Here is a 15,547-nt window from a genome sequence, read left to right on the forward strand (position 1 = left end):
TTAGCCACTATCCTTTCAGACAAATAACATAAATGGAAAGTGATCTAGTGTAGTAAGAAAAAAAAAATCAAGGTCATGTAAGTCATGCCCAAGACAATATGGAAAGGAATAAAGCACAATCTGAACATCAAAGGCTTAGACCGTCTCTGTCACATGTCAGCAGTATGACCTCAAGCCGAAACTTACTTACATGTGTCTCAGTTTTCCCATCTGTTAAAAATAGACATGAACCCTCTCACCCAGGTGACCTCGCAGGGTTGCTGTGTGATTTCAAATAAGGTAAATTTTTCCGCAGTCACTTTCTATAATAGGGACAGAAGTGGTCCTCCCCTACAGTACCAGCGGGAGGACAGAGAGACCATCTAATTACCAAGTTCAGAGACAATATCAATGCTGGAGGGCAGACACATGGTCTCCCCACCGAGCAGGTTGTAGACGGTGTCCTGAACAGTCTGGGCACTGAGCAAACTACAGAATAAGGCTAGGAGGGCACTGGAGCTTTCTCATCTTAGGTCCTGGAAATCAGGCCCCGGTAGGCTAGACTCCTATAGGCAGGGGAAGGTCAAGGAGCTAGGAAACTCCTCCCCTAGAAGCCATGTCCATTATGACCCCCCCACACACGTTTCTGAACCAAAGAGTGAGAGGTTGCAGCAAACCATATTTAGGAAAACCTGTGTTTGGAGTCTGGGAGCCTGAATAATCCAAGGAGGAATGATCCACCTAGACAAAATGTAGGAGACCATCAAAGCTTTCTAAATTGTAAAACCTGATTAGGAAAACCAGCTTGAGACAAGAACACAGTAAAGCACCAAACCATCTCATCTCTGTTTTAAACTAAAAGCTCCGAATCCTACAGTAACATTCAGAAACCAAGGAACACGGTGGCCATCTGCTTTCAAACACCTCTTAAAATCAGCTACCACATCTACCCAACAACACCTTAAAAAAATCCAAATGCTAGTAGATATTCCTTCTGAAAACAGAAGTGTCTTACCATAGAACGCTTTTAAGTTAAAAAAAAAAAAATCTTTAAAATATTTTAGGCCAACCCTTGCCCAGCACATTTTGTTCCCCTTTTCATTTTCAGTTTCCTTTTGAAAATCTCTTTACTGATGGAGGATGGAGGATATTACAACCGGAGCAGTTTTTCAACTGTAATTTGTATGTCGGCTCAGACTCTAAGGTAGAAGTTTTAAAGTGAGGTAACTCAACTTTTGCTTAACCTCACCCTCAAACGGATCTTTGCTTCTTCCTACTTCCTTTGGGTTCAGACCAGTGCAACAAATCATGGTTGTAACTTCCATGTCTTGTTTTCATTATGGTGTACACATCCTTAAGAGGGCTTCAAGAGGTTTTCTGTCATGATCATTTTAATACCTTTTAAAACCTCACCAATTTTTCATTTGCAAATCTTTATACTGGCATTAATGAACAATACCTGAATACTTAATGGAAAAAAAAAAGGTGGGGAGAACCTGACATTCATTGGGCAAATGTTTTTATTGGGCCCTTTCTATGAGAAGGGAACTCCATGAGTTCAGGAAACTTTACAGCTTGTGGGGAAGGTATAGTTAAGTGAGTGCTTGCTACAAAGTTTCTGACAGAGGAGAAAGGCAGGAGATTCAGGACCTGCTCACCTGTCTTTTCAGGAGGCTTGGAAAGGATTGCCAGTACCAAAGGGCTGGAAAATGCTTGCAAATGAAGCATGTTAGCAATGCTCATATTATCTGGTAATTTTTTGAATGAAAAGTGTGGTGGTAGAGATGCTTGGTCCAAAGTCTTCGATATCCCTTTGGCACTACTAGCCTCCCCTGATCAGTTACTGGCTTGTCTCCAAAATGTGTTTAATGGATTCATGGACATCAAAATACCAAGGAGCTGCAGACAAGAAATGTGTAGGTCTCAGTCCCAGATGAACACCCAAAGGTTTGGGAACAGAAGTTCTTCATGAGTCTGAAACCACAAATAAGTTATGCCTGTCCATTAGCCATTCGATTCCTGCACCTGTATGTACTGGGCACCTCTTAGTTCTGGCAAAGAAGAGCAGCAGTGAGCAATGCTGGTGCCTACAAATGGTCTCGAACCCCTGGAGTCCAGTAGAGAGTGCCAGGCAGTTAAAGGAGAGAACTAATAAATGAAGAAAGACCATAATACCAGTGGGGACTCCAGATGGACACTGAGCAAGGGATGTAAAAAAGAGGCTGGGTTTAGAGAGGGGTGGCTGGCCCTGTGAAGAATCAGGGGTCAAGACAGCAGACACCACATGCTGAAGAGTGAGATGGGCTAGGGTGGCGGGGGCGGGGGGATTGTGGTGGGGTGACATGGGCAATGATCATGTGGTTCATGATGCCAGACTCCAAACAAACCGAGGGAAAGGAGGTATCCTATATTTCATGCCAGTCACAAGGAGAAATTATTGCAGGGTTCTAAGAAGAGGACTGACACATTCTGATTTACCTATTTAAAAAAAAAAGTCACTCTGGATGTCAAATAGAGAACTGGAGAGGAGGATTGTAATCATACAGAAATGGGTGCTCCTACTTTAGACTAGGATGGACACTGAGAAAGAAGGGTTGGACCCAGACACACAGGTAAGCCCAACTCAACTTGGTAACAGACTGAATTCAAGGGATGAGGGTACAGGATAGAGGAAAATTCCCAGCAACTGAGCAACTGAGTTGAATATGGGCCTATTCCCTGAGATGTGGAAGCTTGGGGGCAGGAATGTTTGGCTGACCCCAAAACCTCCTTTAGGGACAAGTCAGGTGTGAGGTTTGTATGTTTGTAACTTAATTTTTTTATTCTTCCCAGACAGAAGCAAAAATACTTAGTCAATCTAGTCGACGGTTTAATGTCTGGGTACCTAGTTACAATGTTGACTTGCTGGCAAACTCTAAAAAGAGTGTATTCAGTGAGAGCCTTGCTAAAGACTTAACCGCGGGCTCCTGTTTTCTCTCTCTCTGAACCCTGCCAATGTGTTTGGGGAGAAAACTTCCTGGCCTCTAACCATGCAGGGACAAGGTGGGCTGGCCAGAGGTCCCTAGATTCTCCCTCACCATCTCCCTCTGGCCACCAGCCTTGCCAGGCTCCCTCCTTACCCTGTCCTGGACCTCACTCATCTCTGCACCCCTGCCAGGCAAGGTGGCAGAGATGGCGGGTTTTACGGGGACCTGCCAGAGCCTCGTCCCTTGGGCAGAAGCCCAGCCCAGGCTTTGCAGGGCGGGGTGGGGGGACTGGCGCGCTTGGCAGACCCTCAGAAGCAGCTCCCCGACCCCGCCCCGGGGGCCAGAGATCCTGGGCAGACCCTCCCCTTCACACACACACACACACACACACATACACACACGCACACGCACACGCACTCACACTCACCCGCACCCTGGCGCGCTCACACTGGGCCCGTGCGGGGCTGAAGGAAATGTCTGTAGAGACATCTGTAGAGACGCCGTGTATCTCTTCCTGACTTGTTTTTTTGCCCCTGCTCCTCCGGCCCCGGGCACGGCCCGCGCGGGAGTTCGGGGTGGCCCTGCAGGGCCTCGCACCCTCCCCCACTCCGCGGGCCGGGGAGGCCGCGGGGCCACAAGACGGGGATCGCCCAGGCCCTCGGTGCCCCCCCCACCCCTCCCGCAAGGGCCACCTCGGCGGAGCACGCGACCGCCCGGAGCGCGGGCCTGGACTGTGGGGGCCCGGGGCTCCCCGAGACCCTCCGCAGGAAGCAGCCAGGGCCCCCGGTTGGAGCGCGGGCCGGACGGGTGCTTACCTGCGGCTGCGGCGGCGGCGGGGCAGGACCCGCGGCGGCGGCGGGGCAGGACCCGCGACGCCTGGGACGCGGGGCTGGGCAAGCGGGGCCGGGCGGGGCGGACAACAGCGGGCCGGGACCTGGCCGTCCCCCTGTCCTCCGCCCCCTGCGCCTCCGGCCGCGCGCGCCGGGGCCGGGCCGGGCCCAGACGCACTTCCTCAATCCTGCGGCCCGCGGGCTGGAGGCGCGGAGAGCGCGCACGGCGAGGGTCGGCCGAGGTTGCTGCGGCCCGCGACGGGCACAGGGCGGGGGGGTCCCTGTGGTGGCCCGCCTCAGTTTCCCCAGCCGGAGGTGCCCAGATGCAGCGCGAGGTCTTTTCCAGGTTTGGGTACCCTGCCCGCTCCTGGCGGGGCAGGCGCAGCGACAAGATTGGTCGGTTCTCAGCTCAGCCCAGCTTTCACTGTCCCCTTGGCTCTGCTTGGGGGCAAAATCCAACGACTAACGTCTGACTTGTACTAGGTGTAGACTCGCAGTAAATACTTAAAAGTCAGGCAAATATTCATTTATGTACAATTCTGTATAGGGCAGTATAAAAATACATATTTTTAATGCTTTTGTATTTTGCAAACTGTGCCCCTCCCGTCACAAGAATTTATTTAATTATGGGTGTACATATAAAGATGTCACTATTTGGTGAATCATTTTAAATGGTGTGGGCTGTTTTAGTAGATAAGACAGTGTGGAATGTTGGCAATTTGTTTTGTTTCGACTGAATGTAAGTATGTTCATCACACCGCGGAGGCCACTCTCTGAAGGCGGACACCCAGGCTGCCGACAGCCCTCAGATTTGGCTCCACGTGCCAACCCCAGAAAGAGAAGTCTGCTCAGAAAAAAGCAGATGGTTCCGCAGCCTGGCAGGACCCGCGCCCTAAACGCTTCTCATGTAAGGTTACATGAGATTTAGGGCAAGACGGAGGCAAATCCCCACCACCCTCACTGCCATTTCACAAAGGCCGGGCGGACGCAGGGCCCCCCGCACGACCCCCGCACGACGTCGCGGGCACTCTGAGCAGTGGCCCATTGGCAAGGGCACCCCCGGGCAGCTTTGCTTTGCTCCCAGGAGACCCCCAGCTCTCCTGCCACGGAACGCCCTTGCAAAAGGGTGGATGCGGTTTTCAATCCTGTCCTCAATACTTCGGTCCTAACGGCAGAACTCGAAAGGCAGCAGTGGGATTGCTACCGAAAAGTCCCTAATAATTTGCAGGGCGTGGCGTCGCAGTGCTGAGCGAGCGGGACAATCCCGGCGCGGCGCCTCCACGGCGCGCGGCCGCGCCATCTAGCGGTACCGTGAGGAAGAGCACGCCCAGTGCCGGGCGGACGCTGTAGCTCCTGTGGCCAATGTGGTTGGGGCAACTCAGCTTCCCTTTTCCAAGAGTTTGGGAATAGAGGCTAGGGAATGTCTCCAATGTAAAAAAAACAAAAAACAAAACAAAAACAAACAAAAAAAAAAAACCAGCCTACTGGAGTGTTTTGAGCTGGTTACATCCCAACATTTAACTCTATTCATTAGGCATGAGTTAGTCACAGGTTTGCACGGGAAGGTTATTACGGGTCAGTTAAGATCTCTTCCTTCTGCTTCTTGGTCACTTCCCCTGCCAATGCTGACCCGTGGTCCTCTAGCTTTTGCTCTGCGTACCCAGGTTCTCAGCATCTCAGTTGGAATGACCGCTCCTAAGGTGTAATCAAGTGGAAGCTGCTTCCCCCACCTCACATTTCTGCCTCCTGAAGGCCTAGTGGCTGACTGCTACCTTGCCATCCCACCCCCACAGACTTTTAGTCATTTCTTCTGCTGCGAACTTAGTTTCCTCAGACATTTTTCTCTGGATACTTTATAAAAAAATCCTTTATCATCTGCATTTTAGGCTCAAGTCAGATACATGCTAGGGGCAGGACAGCAATAATTCTTTGTCCGCTACCAGGAGAAGCTAGGGTATTCCATAAGGTCCACTTTGAGAAAATGTGCCCCCCTCCTGTGCATCCCCCACCACATGCACACCCATGACAGCCAGTGTGTGTCCCCAGAATGGTTCCCTTCAGAGAGTAAACCAGTAAAGGAAAAATAAGTAAACCAAAAAAGGAAAGGTAAACCAAAAAAGGAAAAAATAAATAAACCAGTAAAGGAAAAGGCCATTTTCCTAGAATGTTCTGCTCACACTGAGATTGAGAAATGAAAGTTTTCTAAATAAATGAATACCTATGTAAGTGGGTACATTAAGAGAGATCTGATCCAGGCCTCTCTTAAGTGTTCTCTTAAAAGGTGGCACCTTGGGGGTCGCCTAGGTGGCTCGGTGGGTTAAGCCTCTGCCTTCGGCTCAGGTCATGATCTCAGTGTCTGGGATCGAGCCCTACATCAGGCTCTCTGCTTGGTGGGGAACCTGTTTCCCCCTCTCTCTCTGCCTACTGTGATTTCTCTCTGTGACAAATAAATAAATAAAATCTCTTAAAAAAAAAAAAAAAAGGTGGCACCTTGTCACCCCATAGCCAAAGTGACCTTGGATGATCAACATCAAATACACAGATGTAACTCAATGGACCTAACCAAGTACAAGGGAAGCTTTTGATCCAACTTCAGTGTCAGCTCACGACTTGGTGACTGAGGCATGTTAGAAACTCAAGGTTGGGTTAAACCCAAACACCAAGATCCTCGTGACAAAAATGGAAACGTGTGCAGACAGTAGCAGAATGAAGTATTTTCTCTAAACCCCTGTGCCATCCTCCCCACCATTTTCCAGACTCACCTGCTCATTAGTAAAAGGAAACTCGGGCAGCTTAGGTGACAGCTTATACTTCACCAGCTAAGCCGCGGAGCCTTTGAGGCCGAGCTCCCTGTCTGCTCAACCAGCAAACACAGATGAGTAGGTTTCACACTCAGGCTAAATGTGAGGCCTGATCGATTGAGCAAATGGAATTTGAATCTTAAGCCACAGATACTGCTTAATGACAAGCCATTTTGTACATTAGCTCTGAGAAAGAGAAAGGTCTGCCGCAGAATTAAAATGAGTTTGGTCCTTAAATGAAAAAAAAAATAATGTTTGTCAAATATCCGATTTTATTTTATCATTGTTGCATTGTCGGACATAATCGGTAGTTGGGGGTCAGAATTCCCAGGCCAATAGATTTTTCTGAAACCATACCACAGGAGTAAACCTTAAAAGAAGTGAAATCTATTACTATATAGATTTCCATTTCTAAATACAGTATATTACAGAAGGTTGAATATACCACCTCTGTTTACTTACAACTATAAAAAGATACATTAACTATACCAATTATAAATAACGTAGCATTTCATAATAAAGGCATTATTGTACAATGAGAGAATAAGAACCCTCTAATGGATTACTAACAAGGTTAGTGTCTATAGTTGCTTGAGATAAAATCCTGAAAATTCAGTGTACGAAGTCAACCCCTGACCTAGCGAGTTGTTGACAGTTTAAGTGGTAAGTGTTTATTGATGCGGAGAAGGTGAATTGCTATTGCCTATTTCTGACAAGAACGACAACCCCATTCCATACAGGGCTTTCTTTCATCCATACACTGGTTTTGACGTTTGTCATCTTATTGCCCTCCCCCCAGTTTAATTCTCAAACATAATTGAATTCCCAAATAGAAGCACCCTCAGAAAAGTAACTAATTAGTAACAGTGGAAGTATCCAAACAGCACAATTCCATTTGGTTTTGTTTTTTTAGAAGCAATCGGGGAACACTTTAAAACTTGGGATTGCACAGCATTTGCGGATATAAAGAGGAAAAGAAACATTCACAACATGTTAGTGCAGTCCTCAGGCCACTTTAGTACTGAGGGACCCAGTTCTTCCACGGAGTCCCGTGTTATTTGTTAATTAATCATTAATATCAAAATAGGACTTTAAAAAACCAAGTGGTATTAAAGCAACAGCCTTTCCAGTTGTGTATGCTTTGCTAATCTAACATAGATCACCAAGCTGGAGACATAGAGAGCTACACAGACGGATCATAACCCGTTAATGCAAGGTGCAGAAATTCAGAATTTGTAAAAGGGAATTATGGCTCTGGTTTGTAAAACGCAGCTGCTAAGCCGTCATCATTGGGTCATCAGAAGCAAAGGTGACACTAGCGATGTTTTCTGCCTAAGAAAGTGCCTTGGTTAAGGTCGCCCGTGACATAGTTTTAGATAAGCATGTTGGGCACTGATTCGGTCATATTCCAAAAGGAGTTTTTGTTTTAAGCGGAGTCCCATGGTCAATGTCAAGAGGCAGTCCTTGAAAAACCCACACCCTTTCACACCCAAGACCTTCAGTACCTTTCCATGGCACCTGCTTCCCCAAAGCGGCCCCCATTGGATCCTCACAATCCTGTTTGTTTGTTTTGAACTTCATTCTGTTTCTTTTCCGCTAACTGGTAGGAGGGTCTCGGGTCGTGGGCAGGTAACCCCGAGAAGCCGCAGGTGCAGGGCCCTGTTTGTAGAGCAAGCCGGGCGTTTTTCCAAGTTCTTACCGAAGTCAGAATCGGCCAAACATTTTTAAGGGACCGCTGGAGACTTCAAATAACACTTCCTGTTGGCCACGCCCTGAGCCCCTTCACTGTCCCCAAAGGGACCTGGTTGAAAGGGAAAAATGGAAAGGACCCTGAGCTCCATCCCCAGGCAGGACTGCAATTCCACATATACAACGGATTGGTCACTAAAACAGGAGTGTGAAAGGAAAGTGGAAATCATTCAAATCCAGTAGATTTAAAGTCTCCAGAGCAAAGGAACCCCGGGAAGGCGGCAAATGCAGTTTTTTCTTCGGCAAAATTTGATCTGCCACATTCAGCTGTCAGATGCTTGAGGAAGGAGCCCGCCTTTCCTTCAGGGGCTCTTGTCATCGAGTTTGATGGTGACAGTTTTCACCTCTGTGTACTCAGCCAGTGCGTACTCACCACTGCGATCACAGAAAAGAGGAGAATATAAAACGGGTATGTCACCTTGCCATTCTGTCGCCACTGTGTTCTAACGCTTGGCTGGCCAATTACTCGGCTGGGCAGTTTGGAGTCGGCGCAAAAGGTCAGAATGTGATGACTTCATAGGGGAATATCCAGGACAGTCACACCATTAGTATGTTTGAGTAACTCGATGTATAACTTAAGTTTAAATATGAGGTTTTTTGGTGTGTGATGCTTTGGAAATATTCAGAAAGATTTGCCTTAAATGAATGAAAGGGATGGGGCGAGAGGTGGATCCCCTGGGTGGGGAGTACAGAGTGAGAAGAGGGCCCACATGGGTGGACAAGGAGGGGACCGGGGGATGTGGCCAGAGGATCCACAAGGAAGAGGGACATGGAGGGGCCTAGAGTGGACCTCGGAGCCCACAGCTGGCGACCAGCTGTAGGAGGAGTCAGGCCAGCCCAGAGCAGCGAGGGGAGCAGATGTGAGCACAGACTAGACACGCGGGGGGCCACAACCTCTGAGTTCGCATCTTTGCTCTGTGTCCTTTCTCTACGTCTTGCGGAGCCCAGGGGCCCCTTCTCAGGTATCATGGACCTTCCTCAGGGTAGCTCCCCTTCCCAGAACTGAGATGTGGCCTTGGACAGATTTAAATGCCTCTACGACACTTTCTCTGCTGTTAGGTAGATACAAATGTGTCCTTGTTGAGGAAAAGAGCTCAAAATTGAGGCGACCACTGGAGGGTCTGCAGAGTCCCATTTCGTCTCTTCGATCTGTGGTTCTCAAAGTGTGGTCTCAGCGCCTCAGTGACACCTCAGAACTTGCCCCAAATGCAGATTCCCAGGCCCCCTACCCTTCCCCAGGGGTTGACAGAATAACGCCAGAGTCGGGGTGACCCTATCTGAACCCTCGGAACTGGTGTTAGGTTACATGGCAAAAGGGGATTAAGGCTGCAGATGGGATTAAAACTGCCAATTAACTGGCTTTAAAATATAAGGTTAGGAGCGCCTGGATGGCTCAGTGGGTTAAAGCCTCTGCCTTTGGCTCAGGTCCTGATCCCAGGGTCCTGGAATCGAGCCCCGCATCAGGCTCTCTGCTCGGCGGGGAGCCTGCTTCCCTTCCTCTCTCTCTGTCTGCCTCTCTGCCTACTTGTGATCTGTGTCTGTCAAATGAATAAATAAAATCTTAAAAAAATAAAATAAAATACAAGGGTATTCTGGATTATCTGGGTGGGCCCGATATAATCACCAGGATCCTTAAGAGGGTACAAGGGAGGCAGAAGAGAGTCAGAGGGAAATTAGACTGCAGAAGCAGGGTTTAGAGGGCTGCAACGGTGTTGCCTTTGAGCACAGAGGACGGGGCCACCAGCCAAGGAATGTGGGGAGCCTCTAGAAGCTGAAAAAGACAAGGAAACATATTCTCTGCCTGGAGTCCCCAGAAAGAAATGCAGCCCCGTGCATGCCTTGATTTCAGCTCAGTGAGACCGTCTGATGTTTAGCCTACAGAACTGTGTAAAATAGTACATTTAGGTTGTTCAAACCACAAATTTTGTGATAATTTATTGTAGCGGCAATAGAAAACTAAGACACCTACTGAAGTGGGGCCCAGAAATCTGTAACAAGCCAGGAGATTCTGATAACACTCAAGCTAGAGAACTACTGGCTTAGACCCACGCAGGCAGGTACTTAGGCCTTCCTAAGCCTCCAATTCATTATCTTTAAAATGGGCATACCATCGCCTCCTTGACCTTATCTTGTTTGGAGATGATTTATTATAGAGCACCTCCTACGTACAGGTAAAAAATAAAGGGTAGGGGTGCCTGGGTGGTTCAGTCCTTAAGCATCTGCCTTCAGCTCAGGTCATGATCCCCAGAGTCCTGGGATCGAGCCCGGCATTGGGCTCCCTGCTTGGCAGGAAGCCTGCTTCTTCCCCTCCTGCTCCCCCTGCTTGTGTTCCCTCTCTCCCTGGGTCTCTGTCGAATAAATAAATCTTTAAAAAAAATTTTTTAAATAAATAAAGGGTAGAAAGTATTATTATTTCTTAATGAATAAGTCATTGAGATTTTTTTTTTTTTTGGTAGTTCCCTGAAACAAATAGTTCAAGAACCCGTGAGAATGAGTGAAGTATTTTGTAATCCTTTTTAAACATAACACAAAATATAAAAGCCATACGCAGAACGCTGAATTCAATTTTTGCAGAGTGGAAAATCCATTTCAACCCCCCCCCAAACAAATGACAAGCTAGAAAAAAATTACAATCACAACCCTGTGTGGGAAACCGTGCCATTTTCCTTCATATACAAAGAGCTCTTAAAACCCAATTTAAAAAGCCCACAAACAAATGGAAAAATCAACAAAGGGCATGAACAGTCAGTTCACAGAAAAACAAATACAGATTACTAGTAAGTGTGAAAAACATGCTCAACACCCTTGCAATTAAAGACACACAAACCAAAAGACTGGGAGCTCATTTCTCATGGAGCAGATTACCCAATTTTAGGAATTTATTCTGAAAATAATCTCCCACAAGTGCATAAAGATTTATTCCAGAATGGTTCGTAATAGGAAAAGCCCTTGGATATAACAGAAAAGTCCATCACAGAAGACCCTTAATAAAAAGAATGGAGGAATATCCAAAGCCCATTCTCAAGCCCCCAAAAAGTTCACTCCCATTTCATTTGAAAACAGAAAAAATGGAGCGCCTAGGTGGCTCAGTGGGTTAAAGCCTCTGCCTACAGCTCAGGTCATGAACTCAGGGTCCTGGGATGGAGCCCCGCATTGGGCTCTCTGCTCAACAGGGAGCCTGTTTCTTCCCCTCTCTCTCTGCCTGCCTCTCTGCCTACTTGTGATCTCTCTGTCAAATAAATAAATAAAATCTTAAAAAAAAAAAAAAAGAAAACAGAAAAGAATGTACTACAAAGAAAATACACAAGTAAATTCTAAAAGTGAATATCTAGTATTGCGTTGTTAAAAACGCGAAATAGTTAATGATATAGCGACTTTGTAAAGAAAAGTAATAAACCAAATGATGAAAGCACATTCAGTTACTTAGCTGATTAACTAATCAAGTCCAGTCTTAAACCATTCCTGTAGGATGAAGTACACGAATCACCTTATTCTTCCTATTCCTGCAATCCCTGCCAAAGTTCAAGTTCTGGACCCCCTGTGGCCTCTCCTAATGGGTTTCTTGCCCAGTCGTGACAGTCTTGGCGCTCGAGGCCAATCATGAACCCGGCCCTTCTCCTCTTGGACCCCACCAGAACGTTGGCAGGGGAAGGTGTGATCGCTGCTCTGGGCTCAGAACCCAGCACGTGCCCCAAAGGTGCTCATTAAATATTGGCTAAGTAAACAAATGGGGGCAAAAATGAGTGATGGGACCGTGCTTATCTCTAACAAACGGGATTAAGGATCCGCGGAGGGAGGCCTAGCTTTCCACCCTTCTCGACTGTGTGGATTTTGTTGCTTGTTGTTGCTGTGATTGCAAAACCATCAAGAAAAGTGCCCAGGAGGAAGAGAACTTGGAGGCTTCGTCCCAAGACACGCACAGGACCAGATCCCCGGAGGGGCTTGTGGGTGGGCGGCAGAGAGCCAGCCCGGTCCAGGCGGCCGGGGCTGGGGAAAACCACGGAATCCCCCTCCCCGTGCTCCAACACACAAAAGGAGAACTCGATGGAACATGAAGACATTAATCAGAGACCAGTGCAAATGGAAATTGGTTTTCAAGTCAGTTTCCAGGCCCCTTGTGGATTACGTTAAAGTGCTTTATCAAAAGTCTTGAAAAAATATATGCCAAGGGTCAAAAAAACACATGGAAAAAAGTCCCGGCTGCGGCGGGATGAGAGCCGCGCTGCGCTCTGCGCCCTGAGCCAGACAGGGGTGCTGAGGCCCTGAAAGCCCGTTAAAACCTGGGGTTGGAGGGGAGTGGAGACGCAAATGACACAGGTGAGGAAAGCCATAAGCCAGAGTCGGTGTGAGTTAGTACACACTAGAAGTCAGGAGGGCCCCACACACCCTTCCTGCAGCTTTGACATCCAAGGTCGTCTGCTTGGGGACCCAAATTCTTACTGCATCTGATCTCTGAGGGGAGGACCGTGTGGGGTCCTGGGTCCCCTCCTCATCAGTCATGACCTGACTGGTTGAAGGCTGCTGATCAGAGGAGACAAATGACCACGTATGCCCTGTCTGGCTTCAATCCATGTGGCTTACAGAGGTGACACCCCCGCTGAGCAAGGCATTGTGGTGTGGTGGGCCCAAGGGCTCAACCCTGCCTTTGTCCCTTACTGGCAGTGTGACCCGGGAAAGGCAGGGAACCTCCCTGGCATCCCTGGGGTAGTACCCGGAAACATGGGTAGTTAGTGGTAGTAGCAGGCATCTACAATGGACCCGATGTTTGTGTCCACCTAAAATTCCTACACTGAAGCCCCAACTCCCAATGGGAAGGTATTAGGAGGTGGGGTCTTTGGGAAGTGGTTAGGTTAGGAGAGTTGGAAGCCCTCATGAATAGGGTTAAGTGTCCTTAAAAAGGAGACCCCCAAGAGCTCCCTCACCCCCTCCACCATGTGAGGACACAGTGAGAAGACACCCTTCTATCAACTAGGAGAGGAACCCTTGCCAGACCCCAGATCTGCTAGCACTTGGATCTCAGGCTTCCAGCTTCCAGAATGGTGAGCAATCAGTATCTCCTGTTTAAGCCACCCCGTCTACACAGTACTCTGGCATGGCAAGCAGAACAAAGACACACCATCTTGTGGACTGTCGTGAGCGTGGCGTGAAGGCACACATGAAAAAGTGCTCATACAGAGCCTGCACGGTCTGTGCTCAGTACCGGCCAGCGGTCACCCGTACTGCGGCTGGTGGCGGGCCCTGACAGGGACCCAGGTAACCCCAGCCCAGGCCCCATGCCTCTCTCAAGCAGGAGGGTGTGGAAAGAAACTGAAGCAGAGGCACATAGAACAGAAAACAGACAAGCCATGTGGGATGAAACATGATTTCTACAAAGGGTTCTCACGGCTGAGAATTTACTGAGGTTCTCTGAAGGGGAAACGCGTCATAGGCATAAGAGGGACACCAGTAGACATGTTTTCCTCAGATGTTTGGATGTTTCTGGCATATTTGCCATGACTCAGGAATGGATCAAAAAGAAAGACCAAGATGGGGGGAGGGACCCCAGTTCCGTGGAGAAGAGTCGAAAGGATTTGTTTAGGAAGGGAAGCCAGCCCCGTTCTCTCATAACGTCTTTAGGAAGAATCTGGAAGGGGAGCTGCCCAAGGGCCCCACGAAGGCCCAAGCTGAGGGGAAGCATCTGAGTTCTCCCATTGGAAGATCTACAAACAAGTACGAGGTAATGCATTTGTATATAAATAACACAAACTGTTTAACAAAGAGTAAGAGCTCTGAGCCCTCTGAAATGTTCCAGGAGCAGCCCTGCCTGTTGTCACAGATGGTCCCCCTGGGAAGATGGATCCCAAAAGCTGTTTGTCCACAAAGGCTAATAAAAACCACCAAGAAGGACGTGGGAGAGAAGGCCTTGTCCAGCTGGAAACGACAGTGTGTCCACTCCTGGAATGCTCTGTCCGGCTCTGTGCCTGGACCTTTTATCTTGGGCCAGACACAAGAAAGCCTGTCCATGACTCTCTGCCCACGGAGTGCCTCTTCCCAGCGGGCAAGATGGAAAGCAGCCCTTTGGGAGCATGTGGTGGATTTGAGGGAGCCACGAAGGGCACCGCAGTATGTCTCCCAGAGAGGCACGGAGAAGGAGTCAGAGTACCCCGAGTCTGCCTGCGGAGCCTGGGAGAGAGCCTGTCTTCCTTGCTGAGGGCTGGGGTTTGTGTGAGTCTGGCAAAAAGTGCCCTTTTCCAGTTCTGCCCCTGTCCTCGTGTGGGGAGCCTGGGCCAAGTCTCTACTGGCATCTCCATGTGTGGTAGGTGCCGGGGAGGACACAGAAGCTGAGGCTAGAGGTTCGTCCTGGGGCCCAAAGGAGCAGGGGATGAGGATGAGGGTGGAGGACAGCAGAAGCGGGAAGGCAGGAGGGACAGAGAGGGTGAGAGAGATCCATCGCAGTCCCAGAGGGAAAGGGGCACCAGCCGTCCTGACATGGCTGACACAGTGGGGCACGGGGCAAGGCTGGTGGACTAGAGCACCTGCCCGCACTCCTGCCCACCGCGAATCTAGGGTGTGTTTTGTTCACCTGCCGGCAGGTGTGCGAGAGCAAATACTTACAGTTCTCTGCCATTTCCTGACATTTTAAAGCCACCAAATGGAGCCTGTGCGTAGATGGCATTATAGCAGTTGATCCTAGAGGAAGAACGAAAGATGCTCACAATTACCTGGGGAAGGCCGACCAGGGTCACGGGTGTCCCGGCTCTCAGGAGCATGAAACAGACCGTTGCCTAAAGGATGACTTGCTGTCAAAGTTTTAGTAATGACAACAGTGGGTTTTCAACTTCTGCCTTCTCATTCTTCCCACCAGAAGCTAAAATTTAAATAATCCTTAAATTTTTTTTAAATTTTGGGGCACCTGGGTGGCTCAGTGGGTTAAGCCTCTGCCTTCAGCTCAGGTCATGATCTCAGGGTCCCGGGATTGAGCCCCACATCGGGCTCCCTGCTCAGCGGGGAGCTTGGTTCCCCCTCTATCTCTGCCTGCTTTTCTGCCTACTGTGACCTCTCTCTCTGTGTCAAATAAATAAATAAAATCTTAAAAAAAATTTTTTAAATTTTAATTTATTTATTTGACACAGAGAGAGATAGAGGGAGAGCACAAGCAGGGGAGGGCAACAGGTGGAGGGAGAGGGAGAAGCAGGCTCCCCACTGAGCAGGGATCCCGATGTGGGACTCGATTCTGGGACCC

At 48.8% G+C, this 15,547-nt stretch overlaps 1 protein-coding gene across 3 annotated transcripts in view; it reads right to left on the bottom strand.

Annotated features, from left to right (window-relative positions):
- Nucleotides 1–6,839: 6,839 nt before the first annotated feature.
- The window catches only part of LOC111152582 (aldehyde dehydrogenase 1 family member A3), a 37,145-nt gene continuing 28,437 nt past the window's right edge, over nt 6,840–15,547 (bottom strand). For all 3 annotated transcript variants that reach the window (XM_022511079.1, XM_022511078.1, XM_022511080.1), the window contains 2 exons: nt 14,920–14,994; nt 6,840–8,700 (listed from right to left, as the gene is read on the bottom strand). In XM_022511079.1, coding sequence (XP_022366787.1) covers nt 8,628–8,700; nt 14,920–14,994 — 148 coding nt within the window. In that variant the 3' untranslated portion in view covers nt 6,840–8,627. The remainder of the gene's footprint in view (nt 8,701–14,919; nt 14,995–15,547) is intronic.

This window comes from Enhydra lutris, unplaced genomic scaffold (assembly GCF_002288905.1).
Source record: "Enhydra lutris kenyoni isolate GAN:26980312 unplaced genomic scaffold, ASM228890v2 scaffoldscaffold29, whole genome shotgun sequence".
NCBI classification, from domain to species: Eukaryota; Metazoa; Chordata; class Mammalia; order Carnivora; family Mustelidae; genus Enhydra; species Enhydra lutris.